This window comes from Diadema setosum, chromosome 20 (assembly GCF_964275005.1).
Source record: "Diadema setosum chromosome 20, eeDiaSeto1, whole genome shotgun sequence".
Lineage (NCBI taxonomy): Eukaryota > Metazoa > Echinodermata > Echinoidea > Diadematoida > Diadematidae > Diadema > Diadema setosum.
In genome coordinates, this window is record NC_092704.1 from 28,447,587 (window position 1) to 28,470,310 (window position 22,724).

Genomic DNA, 22,724 nt, shown 5'->3' on the forward strand with positions numbered 1-22,724 from the left:
TGTTCATCTGAATATGTTAATGTGCAAGACACATATTTCCGCAGTGGCAAAAAGTGCATTGCCATGGTAACGGCATGTTATTGGTAAAATATAGGGCAAAATGCTTCATGGCAAAACTGCTTCATCAGTGTTCTTCCAATTCTCATGGAATTCATATTGAATGTTTGTCTTAGGATATAGGTCAGCATGACACATTTCTTGACAGTGACAAAAAGTATGTTGCCATGGTAACAGCTCACATATTATGAGCCAAAATGATGGAAAATTTTGTGTTGCAAACTACTTCCTCAGTTTTTGCCCAATTTCCATGAAACTTGGTACAGATGTGTGCCTTTGGTTGTAGATGTGCAAGACGCATTTTTCGACAGTACCCGAAAGTACGTTGCCATGGTAACGGCACATTAATGGCAGAAGATCAAGGAAAGATTTTGCGGATTTAACTACTTCCTCAGTTTTTTGACCAAAGCTTATGAAATGTTGTTTTGACCAAAGCTTATGAAATGTTGTTTGGCGGGGGTATAACCAGTCGCTATAGCGACATTTCTAGTATGATTTTGTTCTGCGTTCAATGGACTGAAGGTGAAGTGGAAATACTGTATTCATTGCTAGAAACCTGAATACAGTACAATCTTTCAAGTAGAATAGCAGAGAGAAAGGGAAAGAAACGGGAACAATATCTATACTCTGTGAAAGTAAGAGAGGGAGAGACAGAGACAGACTAAGGTATTGAGAGAGATAGGGAGAGAGAGAGAGAGAGAGAGAGAGAGAGAAAGAGGAGTTGACAAGCTGTAAATTGTATAAACTTTAGGGTCGTACTCATGACTTCTGTGTTTCTCTTTTGGGTCAGAGTCCAAACAAGCTTTGAGATCCCCTTTTCAAAGAACCTGCAATAATACCCTACGGGTATTATCATACTCTCCATAATGCTTCTATAGGGTTACCCTCTCTTTTCTGCCACCCTTCCCCCCCCCCCCTCCCCTCCCCTTAGAAAAATCGATGAAAGGAAAGATACAAATTACAATCACAGATTTTAGCCACAGATTTTATGCATAAAATATGTAGGCCTAGACACATACTCTCGTGCTGTTTTGATTGTATACATTAGATATTTTGTGCCAACGAAAACTATTGCATTGAGCCAGATGGGTCAAGGGCAATTACCCTGGACCCTTCCCCTGACCCTAACCCTAACCCTAATCCTAATCCTGAACCTAATCCTAACCCAAACCCAAACTTCGAACCCAAAACCTAACCCTAATCTTTACTCTATTAAACCTTATCACCAACCAGTAAATAGTGGGGGGGGGGATAATTACCCTGATACAAGCAAGACAGTGAAAGACAAGATTGTGTACTGCAGTACATTTCTTCCAAGTCAAACACAAAAGCTTTATAAATAGAAAGATTGTATGAAGAAGTTGAAAGCTAGAGCAAAAGATCAGTTTGATTTTAGAACAAAATTTGGTAAATATCTTGTGTACTTGAATCAGTTCTAACCCTCTAAATTGCAATAGGACATCATTCAAACTGATGCTCCATAGATGTGAAAAAAGAAAGATTCCTCTAGGGATTATTCTAACCCATTGAGGACAGGCTGATTTTGCCAAAACAGGTATTTTGCATAGATCCTTTTTTTTTTTTTTTGCCTGAAAACAGTCAGGACTTGTCTACAAGTTACTACAAGTTAACTTTACATAATGACAAAGTTCTGTAAAGTCAGGATGTGGCAGGGTGTAATTCATTTCACAGTTTGAGCACCCTGACAAAATTTATGTGCGTTTTACACTCCTCTCCATGATGAACATTGAAAGCATGAAATATTCTATTTCCTTCCAACGTAAAGCAATTTGCTATTTCCCTTAATTTGTACCTTTTGTTCTCTTGATATGGTATTGTCTTTTTTTTTTTGTCCCCGCCGAACGAGTTCGAGCAGGGGACTATGAAACGGGCTCCGTACGTGTGTGTGTCCGTGTGTGTGTCCGTGTGTATGTGTATGCGTCCGTGTGTGATCAAAATGTTCAATTTGCTACTTCTCTGTCATTTATGAGCCAATTTTGATTCTGTTTGCTTTTTATGATAGCATTACATGGGAGCTTTGAAACTTCTACGCAGAATTTCAGTTGTGACCTTTGACCTTGACCTTTGACCTATATTGTACATTTTGATACAAAATGCTACTCCTTCGCCATTTCTAACCCAATTTCGATTCTGTGTGCTTTATGTGATGGCACTAGGTGAGGGCTTCAAAACTTCTACACAGAATTTTAACCTTTGACTTCTTTGACCATTGACCTTGATTTTTGACCTTATTGTACATTTTGCTACAAAATGCTACTCCTTCGCCATTTCTAACCCGATTTCGATTCCGTTTGCTTTATGTGATGGCACTACAAGATGTAGGTGAGGGCTTCAAAACTTCTACACGGAATTTTGACCTTTGACTTCTTTGACCTTTGACCTTGATTTTTGACGATGCCAGTCCAAATATTTGAACTTCCGGCGGGGACATATATTACGCACCGCGTAATTTCTACTTTTCCCTGTTCTTTTTTTTTTTAGTGCTATTTCTCTACAAGAAATAATTCTTTAAAAAAATGCCACAGACCTTCCCGGACTTTATCACAGAACACATACACACACTGTAGTATTAAAGTCATTCCATTATAGTTCTTCATAGACAATTAGACTTTCATTTTGCAGATTTACCAGACAGCACCACTTGTCTGAAACAAGTGTCAAGAGGATCTGATTTTGCACTGTGGCAGTTTGGGATGCTTCTCTGATTAAACTGACTTTACAATTGCCCTTCTTTTGGTCTGGCCATGGTGACCGATAATATAATTTTTAAGAAATGGTGACTGATTATAGCATTTTTAATTGAATTATTAAAGTTCTTGTTAAAATTCCATGGTGTGTAGTTGTTCAGGTAAATTTAGGTATTTGAATGGAATCAGTAGATTAAAAAAGAATAGTGAAAGTTTCATTACTGCCAACTATTGCAAAAAGAAAAAAAATATGTGCATGAAACTGACACAAATTTTTGTGAAGAGCCAATATTCGCAAATGTCAGTTTCACACAAAAGTTTTGTCTTCACAAATGCATTGAATGCCAGTACAATCTGTAAAATACTGTAATTATTTTAGTTTGCACGCTACTTGCGTATTGCGTATTTATTTCTAAATTTTGTTTTAACACTACATGTGTTTAGCGGTGCTTGTATTCAGTTTTTGTTGTGTTTTGTATCGATCAGCAATGTATGTTCAACAAATGTTTGTATTACTAGTAAATAAATGTAGTGTACTTTTAATTCCTTTTAGTGATCAGCAATATGCAGATAATTCATGCCACGAATGTGTTTGTTCAGTTTACTCTTCTTTGAAAGTCAGTTTGACAAAGGAGTGGTGTGATCCTTTTGAAGAAAGGACGGAGAGTGATTTCTTTGTTTAAAAGGTAACGGTGTGACAGTACCTCAACTAGATATTAACAAACAACTACCTATTGACTGTCCTGTTTAGTTTGATTTCCTTTTAATCCAGGTCGCCATATGATACAAGCTATGCCAAGATTTTGGTCCCACAATGATTAATGAGCATATATATATAAAGTGTGCTCTATAACCACTTCTCACTGTTTCTTCTTAATAAAAAGATAATTAGTAAACCACTCATTGCCGTTTCTGAATTGTTCTCAGAATTTAGGCATTTGTACTTTACTCAGGATGTACTTTTACTTTTACAGTAAAAATGACAAGTCATACTATTAAATTAGTTTTCTAATTACTTTTGTTTGTTAGTTTGACATTTGGATTTTAATGCACACCAGTACTTCACATATTCATGGGATATATATGTATAGTCATTCAAGCTGAAGCGTCATGGAACAAAAAATAAAAGGGACTTTACAGTGAAACTGCATGACAAGGCATTTTCTGTCAAAACTTATTTTCCTTTGGCTTCCCTGATTGCTGAATGGAAGAGGAAAGTTTCGGAAGAATCATGTTCCTGTTTCATGGAAAACGGGAAAGTGCCGTGTCGTCAAGTCCTCTTCACGGACTTGCCACTTCCTTCCCACGCAGTATGACACTCCTTGAACAAGCCGCGGCCTGCCAGGGTTATTCAGCGCCACGCCACTTTCACCTTCCGTGATTCATGGCTGTTTTGTTTTGAATAAATGCTCTGTGTCATTATTGAAAGAAAAAAAAAAGATTAAAAAGAGGAATGACTCTTTGAGGAAACCAAAGCCGTGCTGTGCCATGTAACACACTTCAGCCCATCGTCAGTCACTTGAGCCCCGATTGTTCTTTGTGGTTTTGGAAAACAATGCAGATCAGTGCTAGCCAGGACAGGGAACAACATGGGGGCCTCTGCTCATTGCCAATGCAAAAGCTATCATTGATTTGAATGTATATTATGCTTTCACACGTGAACAGTATGCTGCTATCTTGTACTTTTATCCAGCAATTGCCAGTTTGAGTAACAGTGTCGTGACTCACTGATCCTAATCAATTTCCAAAGCATATTGAAAATCTCTTTAAAATACAATAGGGGGTAATGAAAACTATTGGCGAGAAAAATGAGCATGAAAAAAAAAAGTGTCCGATTCACAAAACAATTGATAACAACAGTGCAGGAACCTACATAGCTCATACATGAACATCGGGAGGGGTAGGATGTAGTGGTGAATTTCATTCAAATTGGTCTTCGTCTATGATAAAGTCCAGGAATTTCTTTTTGATATGAGATGCTTCACCGTGAAGTCCCGACTGTCATGAAAGTCGTTCAAAATGAAATCAGTGAAACAAATGCCACTGATCCGTTGAATATTTGAGCAGAGTCAGATATTGCACAGGGTATATGACTGCTAGAATGGCAAGAACAATCATTGGAGATTTATAAACAATCTGTAGACTTTTTGTACCAACCCTCCAAGACATTTGACTCTCCACGCATTTTTCTTTTTCTTTTTTTTTGGGGGGGGGGGGGCAAAAATTCTTATGTTGAAGAAAATGAAAGAGCAAAAAAGAAATATATTTGTGCAAAAACATTTTCTTGTCAGACACAAGCTTGGTTGAGAAAGGCCGCTGTGCAACTTGGGAGGAGAGTGCGTAGAGAAAAGATGCAATTTTACAGGGCAGCCCACTTTCATATTCTCAAATGTCATTTTGGCAAAGCGTAGGCATTCAAACTGCGAGGATAGCATGTAGGCAGTTGTGTTGAATTTGAAAGGACATGTAATGCAGATCTGAAACCTATAAAATGTCTTTGACATGTTTCAAAGAAGACCCCACCCCCTCACCCACCCCCCCAAAAAAATACCAAAATAAAAAAGCAACAACAACAAAGCAAAACAAAGAAACCAAACAAAACCAAGAGAGGAGATGGCTGTCATGTGGTAGCAGTCATGCAAATGACAGTCAGTTTGTTAAGTATTGGTATGGGATATGTAATTAGATTGATAAATGCCTCCATACAGTAACTGATGAGCTGTGAAGAGAGTCTCAAAACTAGCTTTCAAAAAATGTAATGTCCTCATCAAGTACCCCTTACTGGGAATTGCAAAGGGCAATGTATGGATTCCTGACACGACTGGTTTGGACAATTGTTGAGACTTGTGTCAACGCCCTTGCTCCCAGGGATGAGAAAGCAATTCATCACGACTCCCCCACAGCTCAAGTTTGTTGCTAGGGATGATAAGGTGAGATATAAGCGATGCACGGAAATCATCATAAGACGCATTCACATCAGTATATTGTGGTATTTTAGATACCACATAATGTGGTAATTTGTTGTTGCCATTCTTTATGGCAAAATACCACAGCACTGTAAATGTGGAAATTTTCGCGGTGTTGAAATTTTTGCGCATTTCGCGAAACCTGAAACTAGCGCGAATATTTTTGCCTGCCATATGTTCCTGTGTGTTTCCGTGGAATTAAAAACACCTGAAACTCTTCTTTCTCGGTCAAGCGCAAAAAATTAGTCGCACAAAATTATCCACTTTTACAGTATTAAAATCGATACTGACTTAAATGTCACTCGGTTGTGTTCTCATTCATGAAATGCAGTGTAATTTCTTGTTTAAAGTATTGCGCATGCGCTTACATTGTATATCTCCAGTGGAAAAAGAAACGGAGTGCGTTAGGTCTCACAAGAATACACTGCGATCCAATTGGTGGTACAGTATGTTGTGACATAATTCATACTCAAATCTCTAATTATACGTTGTTTTTTTTTTTGTGTGCAAAGTTTGAATAACCACCGCAAATACCATGGTTTATCGTGGTCCTGGGGGATGTTTCATCAACGTTTGTCGGCGCTGACAACTTGAATCACCATAGTAACAGTCAGTGACCAGAGCATCTCAGCCAATCAAAACCAAGGATTTTGATGAAATTGGACAGCGGCGACAGTTGTCGGCGCTGACAAGCGTTGATGAAACACCCCCCTGGACTCTATTGTGTCCACTGTATGAAGCACTGTGCAAATGCCCGGTATTTCACCATCAACATGCATGTACTGGGGTTTCCACAGTAAAAGGGGACATTTCAGGGATGTCGCTTTATTTTCTGTTTCCAATGTGCATTACCCCCCCCCCCCCCCACACACACACACACACACACAATACCATCTTTTAGGACACTTTCATGTGAAATATCTTATGCCCAAAATTGCTTCAAAGAAGCAATCTATGAGATTTTTTGCCAAATGAACAATGTTGGGGCAATGTAGGCAATGCTTGACAGACATCTACATGTATGTACTACTGTATACGCCTTACATGTATATTTAGCGAGTCTAAATTTTCGCGAATCGGAACTTCCCAACAATTTCACGAGTGGAGATTGTGGAGTACTGTACTGAATGGAGAAATGTTATACGTGTTGGTCACATTGATATCGGATTCAGAGTCATCATTTTCACGTGTCTTTAATTTCGCGAATAGCACTTGAATCGTGAAATTCACAAAAATTAAAACTTCGTGAAATATTTGCCGTATACTGTAAATTATGAAGGTCAAATAATGAATTCTCTGTTAAACTTTGTTTTGCAACTGAATGGCCTCATATATATTAGAAAAGAGAATAACAACTCTAAAATTCTATTGAACATTATGTTTTATATACCATTTCTAGACTTATTGTCCCCGCCGAACGAGTTCGAGCAGGGGACTATGAAACGGGCTCCGTACGTATGTGTGTCCGTCCGTCTGTGATCAAAATGTTCAATTTGCTACTTCTCTGTCATTATGAGGCGATTTTGATTCTGTTTGCTTTATATGATAGCACTACATGGGAGCTTTGAAACTTGTACACAGAATTTCAGTTGTGACCTTTGACCTTGACCTTTGACCTATATTGTACATTTTGTTTCAAAATGCTACTCCTTCGCCATTTCTAACCCAATTTCAATTCTGTTTGCTTTATGTGATGGCACTAGGTGAGGGCTTCAAAACTTCTACATAGAATTTTGACCTTTGACTTCTTTGACCTTTGACCTTGATTTTTGACCTACATTGTACATTGGCTACAAAATGCTACTCCTTCGCCATTTCTAACCCGATTTCAATTCCGTTTGCTTTATGTGATGGCACTAGGTGAGGGCTTCAAAACTTCTACACAGAATTTTGACCTTTGACTTCTTTGACCTTTCACCTTGATTTTTGACCTCTTGTACATTTTGCTACAAAATGCTACTCCTTCGCCATTTCTAACCCGATTTCAATTCCGTTTGCTTTATGTGATGGCACTAGGTGAGGGCTTCAAAACTTCCTCACAGAATCTTGACCTTTGACTTCTTTGACCTTTGACCTTGATTTTTGACCTATATTGTACATTTTGCTACAAAATGCTACTCCTTTGCCATTTCTAACCCGGTTTCGATTCCGTTTGCTTTATGTGATGGCACTAGGTGAGGGCTTTAAAACTTCTACACAGAATTTTGACCTTTGACTTCTTTGACCTTTGACCTTGATTTTTGACCTGTATTGTACATTTGCTACAAAATGCTACTTCCGGCGGGGACATATATTACGCACCGCGTAATTTGTACTTTTCCTTGTTAGTATATAACATTAGCAGCATGGATAGACAAAACTGATTGTATTTTTGTCTGTCCATGTTGCATGATACGTTACCCCCCAATTTTTCATTCTGGCAAAAATTTTATTGAGAGTTTGCTTCTTTAAGTCAATTTTGGTGCAAAGTTGTTTCTCATAAAATTGTTCCTAAAGATGATACATGTATTGCATGGGGGGGGGGGGGGGTGATAATGCACATCGGAAACAGAAAATTAAGTGACATGGGATCCCTGAAATGTACCATATTGCTGTGGAAATTGCCACCTACACTGGACTTCAATCATTATTTTGGCAATCCCCAGAGGGATACTGAACTGATGAGCCAGCCTTATGTAGATCTGACAATATTTTTCATCAAATTAAATTTTATTGATCCAATAAAAAATTGAAAAGTCTCATTCATCATATACACATGCCACTCATCAGTTATAAATACACATGTTCTGATTTCCTTTTATTTTTTTTGTTTCTGTTTTTTTTTCTCCCTGTCTTTAACCATAGAAAGTACTCATGCTGTAGAAGCTGCATTTTGACGCCAGCGGTGCCCCACAGAAAGTGTGTGAGGAGAGCAAGGATGGGCTTGTAGAGATTCTTGGAACTCTGGCCATTTCTGGATTAGTACTCCTTTTTTATTTATCGGCTGGTGATACTCCGGAAAGCGCCCTCCTAGGCAGGACAGGATCGTGCAAGCATGTCCTCCCATCGACAGGGTAAGTGAGCTTCATTTCCTTCTTGATATCTTGTGTTTGTTGTTGTTGTTGGTTGTGGTTCCTACGTCATGATTGTATACTCACAAAGTCCTGCATTCGAGGGACAGGCTGTGAGATTATGCCGTTGCATGTGACACATGCTTTTCCTACTGCTTTGCAATATAAAAATGCCTATGACAACAATGGCAGGAGAGGGGGGAGGGATGGGGGAGGGGAGTTGAATGGCTAATGATGGTGGATGTTACCTGAGCTGTGTGCTGATGATGACGAGGAATATTGGCCATTCGCATACATGTAATAAAGACGCACACGAACACATCATACCCTTTGGCAGCCTAATGCGTGCTAGAGAGACCTGGCAAGAATAACACACTTTGTGGAAAACGTGTGCTGCATACTCTATGTATCTCAAATGTATGGGCCCCTACAACGTGTGCACATAAAAATGCTCGGTCGCAGCGCAGCGAGGGTCCCACCTGATACGTCATTTCGTCCTGGGTCAAAGGTTAAGTGCAGATCTGAATTTCTGGTATGGCAGTAAACTGCTCTTGAAAATGAGACGCAAGGCAACACATAGTAACTCCATGTAAAAGATTGAGAGACTTCACTGGTGCCACATACCAACAGTCAATGTGATGGTACAAAATTTACATCATGAGGCTCGCTCTTAAGGCCCCTGTCAGTGTAAAGAATGGTAGAACACTAGATTGCAGTGTTGGTGTGTAGCATGAAATTGGTATCTCAGTATCAATTGTTGCTTAACAGCTATAAACCATGTGCATCAATAGAAGAATCTTGCAGTCAGTTGCATTCTTCTCTAGAATGGCCTGGGGTGAAAAGAAAAAAAAAATCAAATCTTGCCAATATCTGCGTGTGGGATGGTAGTAATTTATCGCTTTATGAAATGTTTAAAAGATTCAAGCAGTGTATGTGATTGATGAGTATGGAGCTGCTTTCCTCTGTGCTGGTGAGGTGTCCCCCATGGATGTATTTTACATCCAGTAGGCAGCCAAGGAGGTTTGTTGTGCTGTAGCAGAAGTTGCTGGCACAGTAAAAATACAAGGACACCTCAGTATCAGATAAGATGATAATGCTGAATTCTTATTATATCATATGAAGTAGTGTTTTTTTTTCTTCCTTCCTTCCTATTGCTCCAAAGGCTATTTATGTCAAGAAATAGACATCAATTAAACTACCAGACTTTGAACAACAGAATCTCCCATAGTACAATTACATTATGTTTAAAGGGAAGGCAAACCCAAAGAGCAATGTGGATTGAGTAAAAGCATTAGCATTAGTAGAACACATCAGTGAAAATTTGAGAAAAATCGGACTATCAATGCAAAAGTTATGAATTTTTAACGTTTTGGTGTTGGAACCGCTGGATGAGGAGACTACTCGAGGTTATGACGTATTAGAGGACAACAATATAAAGAAAATATAAAAGGAATTTCACAAAAATCCCTTTTTCTACCAAAATGAGAGAGCTCTTGAGTAACCACTTTCAGAAAGCAGGGGGAATAAGTGCTACCCCTCACATATGTCAGTATCAAGTTGGGCGAATGTATAATTTTCATGAAAAATGAATTTTTACTGATTTCCCTTTATATTTTCTTTATATTGTAGTCCACTCATACGTCATAACCTCTAGTAGTCTCCTTTCCCAGCAGTTCCAACACCAAAACTTTAAAAATTCATAACTTTTGCATCGATTGCCCGATTTTCCTCAAACTTTCACTGATGTGTTTTACTAATATTACTGCTTTCACTCAATCCACATTGTTCTTGGGGTTTACGTTCCCTTTAATGTAGCCAAATGTTCCTGAAATGTAGGTTTGTTTATACCATATAATAAACTATGAGAAATTCTATGTTCAAATAACTTTCATTTCTTGAAGAGGATCTGTATAGTATTTAGAATGCAATCAAGGATTTTAGTTACACCGTACAATTCACATTGCATTGGTCAGAAGATGTAAATAATAATGTGTCATGAATCAACTCCCTTTAAGTGCCCACTGCGGAGAGCTTACCGGATGCTGGACTTCCTTAGGATTCTTACTTTATCTGATTTCTTACGAAAGAAGAAGAAGAAGAAGAGCAAGAACAAGAAGAAGACAAGAAAAGACGAAAACAACCCCCTTCCTCCATACACTCAATTGTCAAGTTGAAAGGGTACCTGACCTGATTCTAGAAAAACAAGCACCACGAGTGAAATTTTCCTTGAGCTGTTTGCAGGAAGTTCTTTCTCCGGCAATTTTTGTTGTTTGTTTGTTTGTCTGTTGAGATGCTGGCTCCTTTTAACCAAAATAATCTGATTTTAGGTTATTGCAAGTCAACCAGCTGCTTCAGCATACACTGTGAAGTCCTCTCCATTCAATATTTCGAAGGGACTCAAGCTATAGATTCTCAAGGAACCCCCACCATTCACATTCGCGATCCTTGGAGGATGCAAAATATAGATTAGATCTTTTCTGTGTGTACAGTGTACATGAGCTGTATTTTTGCGCAGATGTTGCAGCTGGACTTCTTTAATACAATAATAAAATAGCAGCCTTGTGGCTTTACAACATTATGTACAAAGCTGTCATGATGAATTGATGTCACAGATTATATATTTTGACTTAATACAGAAGTGGACATGTATCTGAACCCGTTGAGGATGAGTTCCGAGTATACTCGGGCACGTGTCTACGGGAAATGTGTGTTTTGGCAAAATTAATCCATCCTCAATGGATTAACCGAATATGTTAGCACTTTCAACTTATCATTCACTCTGTTGTACTATAGTAAATTGTTTGTAGTATGTACCTGTTAAGGGTCTTGACCACAGCAATCACTACACTCACCAGGGTAAAGTCATCTAGAGTGTCGGCCTTGTCTGAGAATAGTGCAAGAACTCTACGAGATGGCAAACTTTAGATATGTAAACAGCCACTCGTTGCTTAACGTGTGGACCAACGAGAGACGACCCTGTGCCCTGAACGATTTGCCGAGCTCTGTGATTGCTGTGTTATCCCATTTGCCACTGTGTGGACTTTAGATTACTGCCTCTGACGGAGGCACAGACCACTGGTATGATGTCTTCATTGATCTGGACTCTTCATCTAGCTCTCCTTCTCAATCTAAACCCGCATCACCCTCCAATATGATACAGCTGAACATTGCTTTTCTATAAGGGATGGTCTAGTTTTCGTTGAGATGGGGCTTCGTGTTTCCAGCTTTTTCTATCTTTATGTGAGATAATAAGAAACCTTTTTTTTTTTTTTAGATGAAACCTCTGAAATATGAAAGAGCATGCAATTCTAAGAAGAATTCAAAGTTTATTTGATGAAAATTGGCTGTGGAATGGCTGAGATATAAAAAACAAAGAGGTCCTAATAAAAGATGGGACCCACCTTTTATTAGGACCACTTTGTTTTAATTTGTTTTTTGATATCTCAGCCATTTCAAAAACCTTTTTCATCAAATAAACGTTGAATGCCTCTTAGAATTACATGCTCTTTGTATTTCATATTGTTAAAGTTGTTTCTAGTTACCTCAGAAAAAGTTAAAATCTGAATTCCCCATCTCATCTGTATCAAGGAAAGACCTGACAGAACCAAAAAATTCTCTCTTCTTAAGTGCTAGATGGCCCTATAAACTGGGTGAAATTAAAATGACTAACTATAGCCTGGAATTAAAAACACACAGAACTCGTCTAACCCGGCCGAGCGCGAAAAATTACTCGGGTTATGAAAATATCTACTTTTACATTATGCTGTGTATTAAACCACAAAGTACAAAATATACTACAATAATTACTTCTTTTTTTTGGGGGGGGGGGGAGGGGGGCAACCTCCAGGGCCAATGATTTCAACCAGTAACATTATCAAAAAATGCCATTTATGATCTAAAAGAATTGCATTCCTTGGCAATTGCTTTGATTTTGTAGTACTGGTAAATTGATATTGCATGCTATCTTTATTCACTAGTATACAAATGTAAGGAGTTGTGCTACATTCTATTGATAACAAGCCAGAATTATCTTGAATGGTTGGGTAAACTACAGTTTGTACAATGTAGGTAGTGTAGCCATCCTAATAGATTAAACATTGGTACAATCCTAATGAATTATAGCATGTATTGCATGAGTGGAGAAGCAATCCCACATATTAGCAATTCAGTAGTGGGAGGTGTGTGCAGTATACAATGCATCTTTCCGCAGTACATGTACAGCATTGCATGTATTGACTGTACTATGTACCGTAGATTGAATGTGACTCCAGAGCATACATTTGCAGTACAGTGCACCCAGGCACTGCACAGATCCCATGCTTACTCCGCACGCTCAGAAGTGTCAGAAGCAATGATTGGGTTTACATGTCCAATAATAATTCAAAATGTCTGGCCTTAGTTTATTTTGACTGCTGTGTTTATACGTAGGTGTACATCGCTTTGTGTGTATTTGTGTGTGTGCGCCTTCAGACTAGGGTAATGCACACATGTAGAGGTGATCGTTAAAAGAATGTTCAAAGTGATGATTGTTCGGTTGGTACACACTTGTGCCTCGGAATTCCAGAGTTGTGCTGGTGAATGTCTGCAGTGCTCTGCATCCACCCAGCTTTTTTTCCCCGTCTTTCAAATTGGGATCTTGCTACGTAAAAAATCCCGTACATCATCTTCGTGCATTGAACAGAGCATGTTATGTGCGCTTCCCTCTTCAGCGGGATGGCCGTCATTCCAGAGCCATTATCCCTTTTGCTTGGAAGTCATTTTGCCCTGTGAAAAGGGTAGTTAAGAGGAGAAGAGGAATGGGAGAGGGTGGGAGAGGAGCTGGGAGGGGAGATGGGGGAATGGAGAGGGAGAGGGAGAGGTGAGTGTCTGCGAGGAGAACCGGTAGACTAAAGAGCTCTGGCAACTATGGGAGTCTGTCAACAAGAATGTGCAAATATATACTCATTCTACGTAAACACTGCCTTCCGACGTGAGGCGGGGGACGGGCGGGCGGGGGAGAAATGAAGCCCACCATGGCTGACTGTGAGAATCGTAGTTGGCATGTCATGTGACATGCGATTATCATCCGAGATAGTTGAAATAGGACTTGGCCTGCCACTGGAGGCTGATTGCCACCCAGGGAAGCCGGATGATGGCAGGGCTTGGAAGCTAGGTAGAATGCAATCTGGTATTTGACTATTTGGGTCATTTTCACATATGTACTATTAAGGAGTGCATAATTGGAATCAAGATGCTAGTGATGTATTGCGGGAATCATAATTCAAATGATGCGTTTTGGCTGTTTGTATGCAAACTGGAATCTTGGAAGATAATTTGAATCATCATTCACATCTAATTTAAGTGATATTCCGGAGGTGTTTTCCAGATCAAAGGGACCTCCTTTATTGCACAGTCTGCAGTTTTCATGTTTGTCGCCACCCCTTCTTCCATGCAGGTTTTCTTTCCCCCTCCCCCTCCCCCCACCCCATTGCGTGAATGCTGACATCAAACTAGCTTTGCATTGCTAATATTTGTTGTGTATTGTATACAGCAAATATTTCACAAAGTTTTTATTTTCGCAAATTTCGCGAGTCAGGTGCTATTCACGAAATTAAAGACACGCGAAAATATTGACACTTATCCCGATGTGAATGTGGCGTGTGCGTGTACATTTCTCCGTTCAGTACAGGACTCCCCGATCGCGAATTTAACCACTCGCGAAATCGTCGGGAATTCCCGATTCGCGAAAATTTAGACTCATGAAATATATGCAGTAGACAGTATCTTATCCATACTAATGGAGAAAGTCATTGGTTGGCAATGAAGAACTAATGAGGTCCAAGCTATAGCATTTCAAAACGACTTTGGGTTTATTAACTCTAGAGAAACTCATTTCTGTTGCAAACACATTAGCGATCACATTGTTTTTGGCTTTTCAGAAACTTGTTTCTAACTCCATAATCATAATGGCTTTGCGTTTTAACGTCAACTGCCCAAAACTCCCTGAAAGTTGTGTGGAAACCTTAATTCTGTGCCAGAAGTGAGTTGACAAACGTAGCCAAACATTATCACCAAGTCATCACAATAAACAATGCCTTTTGTCACTTCTAATGAGGCCAAATAATATTCCCCCATGCATATGTGGAGGGTCATTCGTAGTGGGAGTGAAAAATTGCAGTACAGTGTATTGGAAATCATTGTGAATGGTGATGTGCCAAAAGCCATTTAAAACATCCCGATACAAGACCATGCATTCGATCACAATTTACAATCTTTGCATGAAGTTTGCTGCAATGGTAATTTTGCAGCCTGTAAATTCATAATTCAACATCACTTGTCTTGTGATTTCCTTTCATTCGGCAATTGATTTCAGCTGCTCATATTCTGATGACATGTTTTCAGTTTTTAGATAACTTAAAGAATTACTTTGGAAAATTCTATGTACGTTTCAACAAGAAAAGACTGCTATGCTACAATCCATTTGTCATTTGTTTTGTGTGTGTGTGTTCTGTCCAGATACTTCCATTAAGGGATACATTCATAATAGGAATACTTCGTACACAAATTTTACGGAAGTGGACAAATATATTTTTGACAGTCCTTTTTGAAATCCATTTTTAATCACATGATTTTGTTAGTACAGAATATAAACCAGAATTCAACCTCCTAAATATGGTTGAGTATACGTATGCAAGTTCTTTGTTGATATGAAAATTTATTTTTACGCACGCTGGATATAAATGGAGAAACATGATGAAGGTAGTGACGTCCGTGCGCGTGTATTTTTAGCTATTGTACTGGCCTGAAAGTATGTTGATTTCACGCAAATTTGCCATTTTTTCCCCTGCTTTGTTTAGATGTTGTTGTTGCTGACGTCTCAAGACCTGGGGGCTGAATTACCTGGTGTGGGTGGTTATTTCTGTCGCAAGCCAGCTTCTATTAATCCCAGCTCTGCTCAAAGCGGAAAAGGTCAGGACTTGCCTCGAAAAAGAAAAAAAAAAAAAAAAGGAGAGAGAAAAAAGTAGAAGCAAGAATGAAAGGAAGATGCCGAAGAAGAAAAGCTTCACTGAGGGTGGGGTTGGGAAACGTGTTTAGTCTGTTGAGTACAGACTCTGTATGACTATATTTTAGATCGGTGTGCTTGAAAACCGTGCGCTGGGGGCTGTAGGCAGCACGCTGAAAAGATGAAATGGTCTTGGTGATTGACACTGACACACCACAACAGAGGAACATGACAGCCGATTGTTGTGCTCCTCGGACGTCGTCAAGGCTGTGCGTGTGTGCACACGCCTGCCGCCGGGCGAAATGTGATGGCGTCCCACAATGATCCCCCTCTGCCCAGGGAACCGAGTCTCCTCATTTGCATCTACTGGGCTGGAGTCTCGCAAGAGGCATCACTTCACTCATTTTCCTCGCCCCCCCCCCCCAATGCTCTCTCCCTTTCCGCTACCCGAATGTTTCTTTCTCTCCCTCTCCTTCCCCCCTCCCTTTCTCTTTCTACCTCCTTTTCCCCGCCTCTCTTTCTCTAGCTCCGATAGCAGTCGCACTCTTTTCATTTGCCGTTCTCTCTGTCTCTCCTTCGCCTGTCTTCTCCTCGATTGCTCGAGCCCCTGGATGCATTAATGCACGAGCTCCTAAATAATCAGCCGCTAAAAATAGCGCGGGGGTTTATTAAAGCTTATAAGCGAAGACGGTGGCATTCGAAAATAGACGCCCCCTCCAGCTAAACCCCGGGGCTGCTCACATAGCTGTTTGCCTGCGTGCCATTTAACTAATTCACACGCTACAGTCTATGCCTGCCCAATCATGAATGTCATCCTGTAGTGTAGATAGGGGCTAGACCTTGATATCCTTGCTCAGTGCATTATAATACCTGGCCATCAATTTTGCATCGAGAGTGGACTGACTCGCTGCATTTGTTGCATATGAGGTTGTATGGGAGCAAACTTATGATGGACTGTATACATACCAGATTTATCCAGACCATCTTCATTCACCCTGTTTTTTATCTACTAAATTTATTATTATATATTTATGTTTTTACAACTCTCAGTTTTACATTCACAGATTCATCAGACACTTATATGGCTTGGTGCATCTTATAAGTCATCCATCCTGAAATATATATGTGAAACTAATTTTTGGAAAATCTGGAGGTGATTACAGCGCAGGGAATAATTTTCCTTCTCGAAATTGAATAGCGATTTTTTTTCGATAGACATGCATTTTCAACAAAATGGTATACAAGTCTATGTAATGAAACTGCTATGCAAATTACATTTTGTGTAGCAGTCATACCGAAATGCATATCAAATTGCCATGCGATACCAGGAAAATTATTCCCTGCAGCATCTCCACTGTTACTACACATTAACTGTAGAACATACTGTAGTCCTTTCTGAAGAACTGAGTCCAGTGCTTAATAGGGACTTGAATGCACCACCAAGATTGGGTGTCTACCATGCATATACCTTGCACAGTCAGTACATAATATTATTGCTGCTTTTTAATAGTAACAATACTAAACGAGGAAATGCAATTGTGACCTGCTACAACAAAAGGGTCCGAAAGTCGGGGGAAGACAATTTTCTGAAAATGACATGACATTATTCCCTTACTCTTCCACTTTAATTTCATATATTACACGACTTATAAAAGTACTTGGTTGCGGAGATATCCATGATTTTGTTAGCGCACATCAAGTGGTTTAGGAAATCAGCGTTTCGAGAAAACCGCCTGCAAAGTTTTGCTTCCCATGCTATCATGATCAAGGGCAGGCAAGACAGTTTTCACTGCTTGACAATAGAAGGCATGCTCCTAGCGACCTCCGCGATGTTCATTCAAGCTTAGCGCCAGAGGTCTAGCACGACCAATCAGTGACCAGGATGCCACGCACTGACCAATAAGATCACTTCCTCATTGCTAGGGGCGGGGTCTACCTGCTGCGCTAGATCAAAATCTTCGAACACGTTTCTGTTCCGTTGAAAGTCAGAAAAATCATGGCCCAGAAAAACGCTATTTTCTTGCCTTTCCTTCCACCATTTAGCTTCCACTTTTCGGCAGATAATAGACGATACATTAGACTACAAAATTATGCCAAAAACAGATATCCGATCGTTTTGACCGATTTTGATGATCTGACTTCAATCTCTATTTTCTCAGTTCAGCCGTCAGCGACTTTAGGATCCTGTTGTTGTAGCGGGTCACAATTTATGCTGCTGTGCATACGAATTTAAATAATGTGTTTGCGACCTCTCCTCTTTTTCCCCCCTGTGGTGCAGTTCTTGTATCTAAATCCATTTCATGAAGTCTCTCATAAGTGTGTCTGATAAGCGAAAGTATCTCCTAAGACTTTCATGAATTGCAACCCTGATGCTGTTCATAATCCAGTTGCTCTTGATGTGTTTGACAGTGTGTGCTGCTGGGAGGCAATCACTGGTGGGAGAAAACAATACAAATGAGAAGATGTGACATTAAGACTTAAAACGATTTACACTCACTGCGGTTCTCATTACTCCAAAAACTTGTCATGCAAGTTCTGACCCCCCCCCCCCCTAAAAAAAAAGAAAAAAAAAAGTGAAGTTTCTGGAGGAAATCAGCATGCCCAGTGTACTCTTTCATCCAATCTGAACAAGGCGTTTAGTTCATATGAATGGAGGTCAGAAGGATGTACGTAAACTATGAACGAAACTCCGATATGGGCGCTCGCATGTTTGATTGTGGCAAGTAAAGAGCTGATGCAGTAAATTCTACCCAAGCTAACCAGGGTAATTACCCCGACATTACCCGGACATTACCCCGACAACACCCGGACAGCCCTTCCATTATTAAAATGCTCTCACAGTAACATTTCTTTGATACATTCAACGCGCGTGCGCAGTAGTCAAAACAGAATGGCACAATGCTGGCCAATCATGTGCATGGGTTGTAACCACACCCCCTACGTGCACGAACGGGGAGATTGTCACGGAAGCGTACCCATATAAAGTTTTCAGTGTGCGTCTGTTGAAAACGGTACCCCTCGCTCTCTCCTGCGGTTTTATTGCCCGAGGCAAGGGATTTTATTCTCTGTTGTCCAGACATTGTCGTGGTAAGGACTGTCGAAACAGGACTTTCGTGAATATCATCCCAACTTTAGATGGTCATAGATTTCCTGATAACTTTTAGTGTCATCCAGATAGTATTTTACTTTAAATTTGCTTTTATTTCAGTGCTGTCTTTAGAATGAAAATCTCTCGAGTTTATTTTCCCTCTAATAAAAGCACCAAAGAATTGTTACAGGAGATAATGAGTGTTACGAGCCAAACTAAATATAAAATTTCTAAAAATAGTGGGGCAATGTGGGTGGGAGCTGTATTCCTGTTGATACAGCAGAACTCAAAACAATGGTGTGAAGTATGTGCAGGGTATGTGTTAAAAGGAATGTATGTTTTTGATCATTACAGTTTGTTTTGAGAGAGACAAAGAGGAATTGTTTTTTTCCCTGCATGAGGAAATCATCCCCTGTACTCTATAGTTATTGAATGATGATCTTGTTTTGTTAATGAATATTTGTTTAAACCCTTACCTGAATTGTCTTCTATTTTTTTTTTTTTGACATGGGGAAAATCCCTCTGTGGGCAGAGACTGTTGGTCCCCCCTTCTTCACGGTACATTGGTTTGTTCCAGTCCTGTCAGGGCTAAAAATACTTTGCACGGGGAGCAAAGCCGCTCCTTCCTGCCTGCTTTCGCAAGATGCAGTGGGTAACCTTTATTTTACAAACCAGAGGACATCCTTTACCGCTTGGGTTAAATTTAGCAAAGGGGGGGGGGGGGGAGGCGAAGAGGGTCACTTTGTGCGTGTGCCTGTCCTCGTCAGCTGCCTCGCGACGGATCGCCGCTATGCATCTGACGAATGAACATTTGAGCAAAGTCTGTAAAATGTGTGTGTGTGCGTGTGTGTGGGTGTGTGTGTGTGTGTGCGTGGGTATCTGTGATATACCCTCCTGCCCGAGACGAAGGGTGGTTTAGTCACCGACTGATAGCAGTTCTGAAAGAGCAGGAAATATTTGCGAGCCATTTCTTTTTGCCGGGCCTGGAGTCCAACTTTACAACACATCGTCTACAAGAAGTAGGAAGAAATCATACCAACCAAAACTGTACTCTTCACCCAACTTTTTCTTACCAGTTGCAGAACTTCGGAGCCTGAATTACAACAATGAATGAACTCGTCTTTTAATCCATTCACACTTTGTGTAAAGAGACTGTGAACAATCTTGTTTTCTCGATCCTTTTGAAGTGATGCGGAGCAGCTGTTCTTGCAGTCTGATGCTTGACTGAGGGGCGTAAAAGGACACATCAGGGCTCGGATACCAGATCACAGTTCCACTCGTGGACACTTGCCAACCTCTAGGAACATAACACCTTGTGCTGGGTACATGTCCCACCTCATTGTACGTGCATTTGTGCCTTCGCTTCTCAAGTGAAGTAGTTGGTTGACTCGTTCTTGATTGGGTGCCTCCTGCTTATGACAGACTAAAAATATATTTGACTTGGTTTCTGGGAGGACCATTTTATATTGTTCCTTGTCTTCTGTTTTTTTTTTTTTTTTTGCTTCAAGATTGGTGTTTTACATCTGGACATTATTAATCAGCGGAGACAAAGAGAGGTAAGTTTGTTTATAATAATATGGTACAATGACTGAAGCCTACATAATATATGAAATTTTCATTTTGGTGAGCAGGAACATAGTTATTGTCATACGAAGACTGAAATGCACATCTTATGGGATTTTTCATATCGGTGGGCAGAAACTCTGACTGTTATTCAAGGAATATTGTGAAATGCGAGGTAAACAAACCTTTTTTGGACACATTGTCTCTGTGAAATTTGTTTGAGGTAGGTGGAATTCTGTTGAAATTTCAGTCTGTGCTAGGAGGTAGATAACATTCAGGATATTTTTCCCCCAAATGTTCAAGCCAAAACTGTGTGTGGTGCTTGTAAAACTCCATCTAGAAAGAAGAACAGCCCTTAAGAAGACATCCATGTATGACTGCTGGATACTCATCTTTGAATGAACCACTGCTTAAAGATTTATCTTGACCATGCTGAAAACATTGATTGTCACCATCTTTAGATTTTGATAAGAATTTTATGCTGTATTACCACTTTGAAGATAGAAAACAGACTTTTTGCTGTCATCTTTACAGTTATAAATGGGTAGAAAGCTTAAAAGGCTCAAAGGCTTAAAAAAGCTCAAATACAGTCCATAATTTCTCTCTACACTGTATTAAAGTTTCCCTTGCAAACTATGGCAGTTGTATCAAGTATAGAAGGTGCTAGCTGTGAATATCACTGAGTAACAAACAAATGCATATTATGCAAGTGAATTGTTTTCTCTGAAATTCAAAAATAAAAATGACATCACAATTAATGTCAAATTTCAACTTGTCAAGATTCTGGTACATTCCTCACTCAAACAAACTTTCTGTTTTTTTATTTTATTTATGGAGGATGGGGTAGGAGAGGGAGGGCATGCATGGAACAATATATAATAGTACTTTTACTAAAAGTGTTTTGACTGTTGCAAGCAAACTTGATGACAAGTTGTCATGTAATTTAATGAGTCATGTAAATCGTGCAAGAAACACTAAGTGCTGGGAGTACTTAATCTAAAGTTACTTGCACTTTCAGCCAAAGGTATGAAAAATTTGTGTGGGCACGGGCTGACAATGCTATTTTTATTCAGCAGAGCTGACCGTGCTGTGCATTCGGATACAGACACATTGTTTTCACACATTTTTCCTGTGACCCCTTTGCTGCTCTTTGTTTCACTGATTGGCAGGCATGTTGTTGTACTTTGTTTCCGCCACCAATTGGCACAGATGTGTTGAAGCTAATTGTCAAGGAGGAGAGATTAGCTAAGCCCCCTAATCCATATTGTGTTACCACAGCCTTCTTGACACAGACTGAGGCACATTTGCTATGCCTGAGTGGACTTGGTTATATATAAACTGGGTCAAGTTTAGGGGGCTTACTGAATGCTGATGAAAAAGCTGGGCCAGTTATAAAGCCAAGTGCCTGAAGCGCCTGAAGGTTAAACAATCACACAGAATAATATCTAATATTCAAAGACAGATAAACTCTCCCAGTGATGAAAACAAATATTTACCTTTCTCGAGAAGCCTGGTGTACCTAAATATAGAACAAAACATAGACATTGACTTTGGCATAAATTATATAAAAAAAAAAAAAAGCTTGGAAAATGCCAATGATTTTGGGCAGTGAGCCAAGGGTCTATATTTTTGTAATATGTGGCCTTGTATCTAACACTACTTTACTATCTACTGCCGATGATGTGCTGTACCATTGTTTACGCACGTTGAAATTGAAACCTGTTGGTTATTGTATCGTGTTTGCACTGGAAATCATAGTGTAGTTTTATGCCTATAAATACATTGCTCGAGGCCAGTATAGCTAAATTTGTTTCTTAATATAAACAATGTATAGTTCTTGAGAAAGTGAGAAATTTGTTGAGTGATAGTGGAGTTGTGATTAATCCCTATAAATTGTGAAAAGAAAGATCGTGAATCAATCTTCAAGTCTCGTTCTGCTCAGCCCTTGTAGAACTTTGCAACTAGTCAGGATGTACAAAAGGAGTGCACAGGATTTTGATGCTGGGTAGAAGAGCAGGGTTTGGGATTGTGACTAGCGTTATGGTTTGGGATTTGCATGGCATCAGAGTGTTGATGGATTGATAGATCAACATGTTGCATGGACTATCAAAGGAATCAAAACACCTCTGATTACATTAAAATCTCCAGCGGTAAAATATTGTAGCAGCACTGAAATACATGAATCGTGATAGTTTTATGCTCTCTAGTGTAGCGCCGTTCTTCCTCTTTTTGAAAATGGCAAGTATTTTTGTCTTGCACACCCTCCTGGATATGTTATACTGTATATTTTTCCCAATCTATCAATTTTGG

At 39.7% G+C, this 22,724-nt stretch overlaps 1 protein-coding gene across 1 annotated transcript in view; it reads left to right on the forward strand.

Moving 5' to 3' along the window:
- LOC140244111 (histone deacetylase 4-like) overlaps nucleotides 1-22,724 on the forward strand; it is a 149,084-nt gene that overhangs the window by 16,159 nt on the left and 110,201 nt on the right. Inside the window, exon 2 of the mRNA XM_072323756.1 lies at nucleotides 8,576-8,784. Within this exon, the coding sequence (XP_072179857.1) occupies nucleotides 8,766-8,784 (19 nt within the window). The 5' untranslated portion in view covers nucleotides 8,576-8,765. The remainder of the gene's footprint in view (nucleotides 1-8,575; nucleotides 8,785-22,724) is intronic.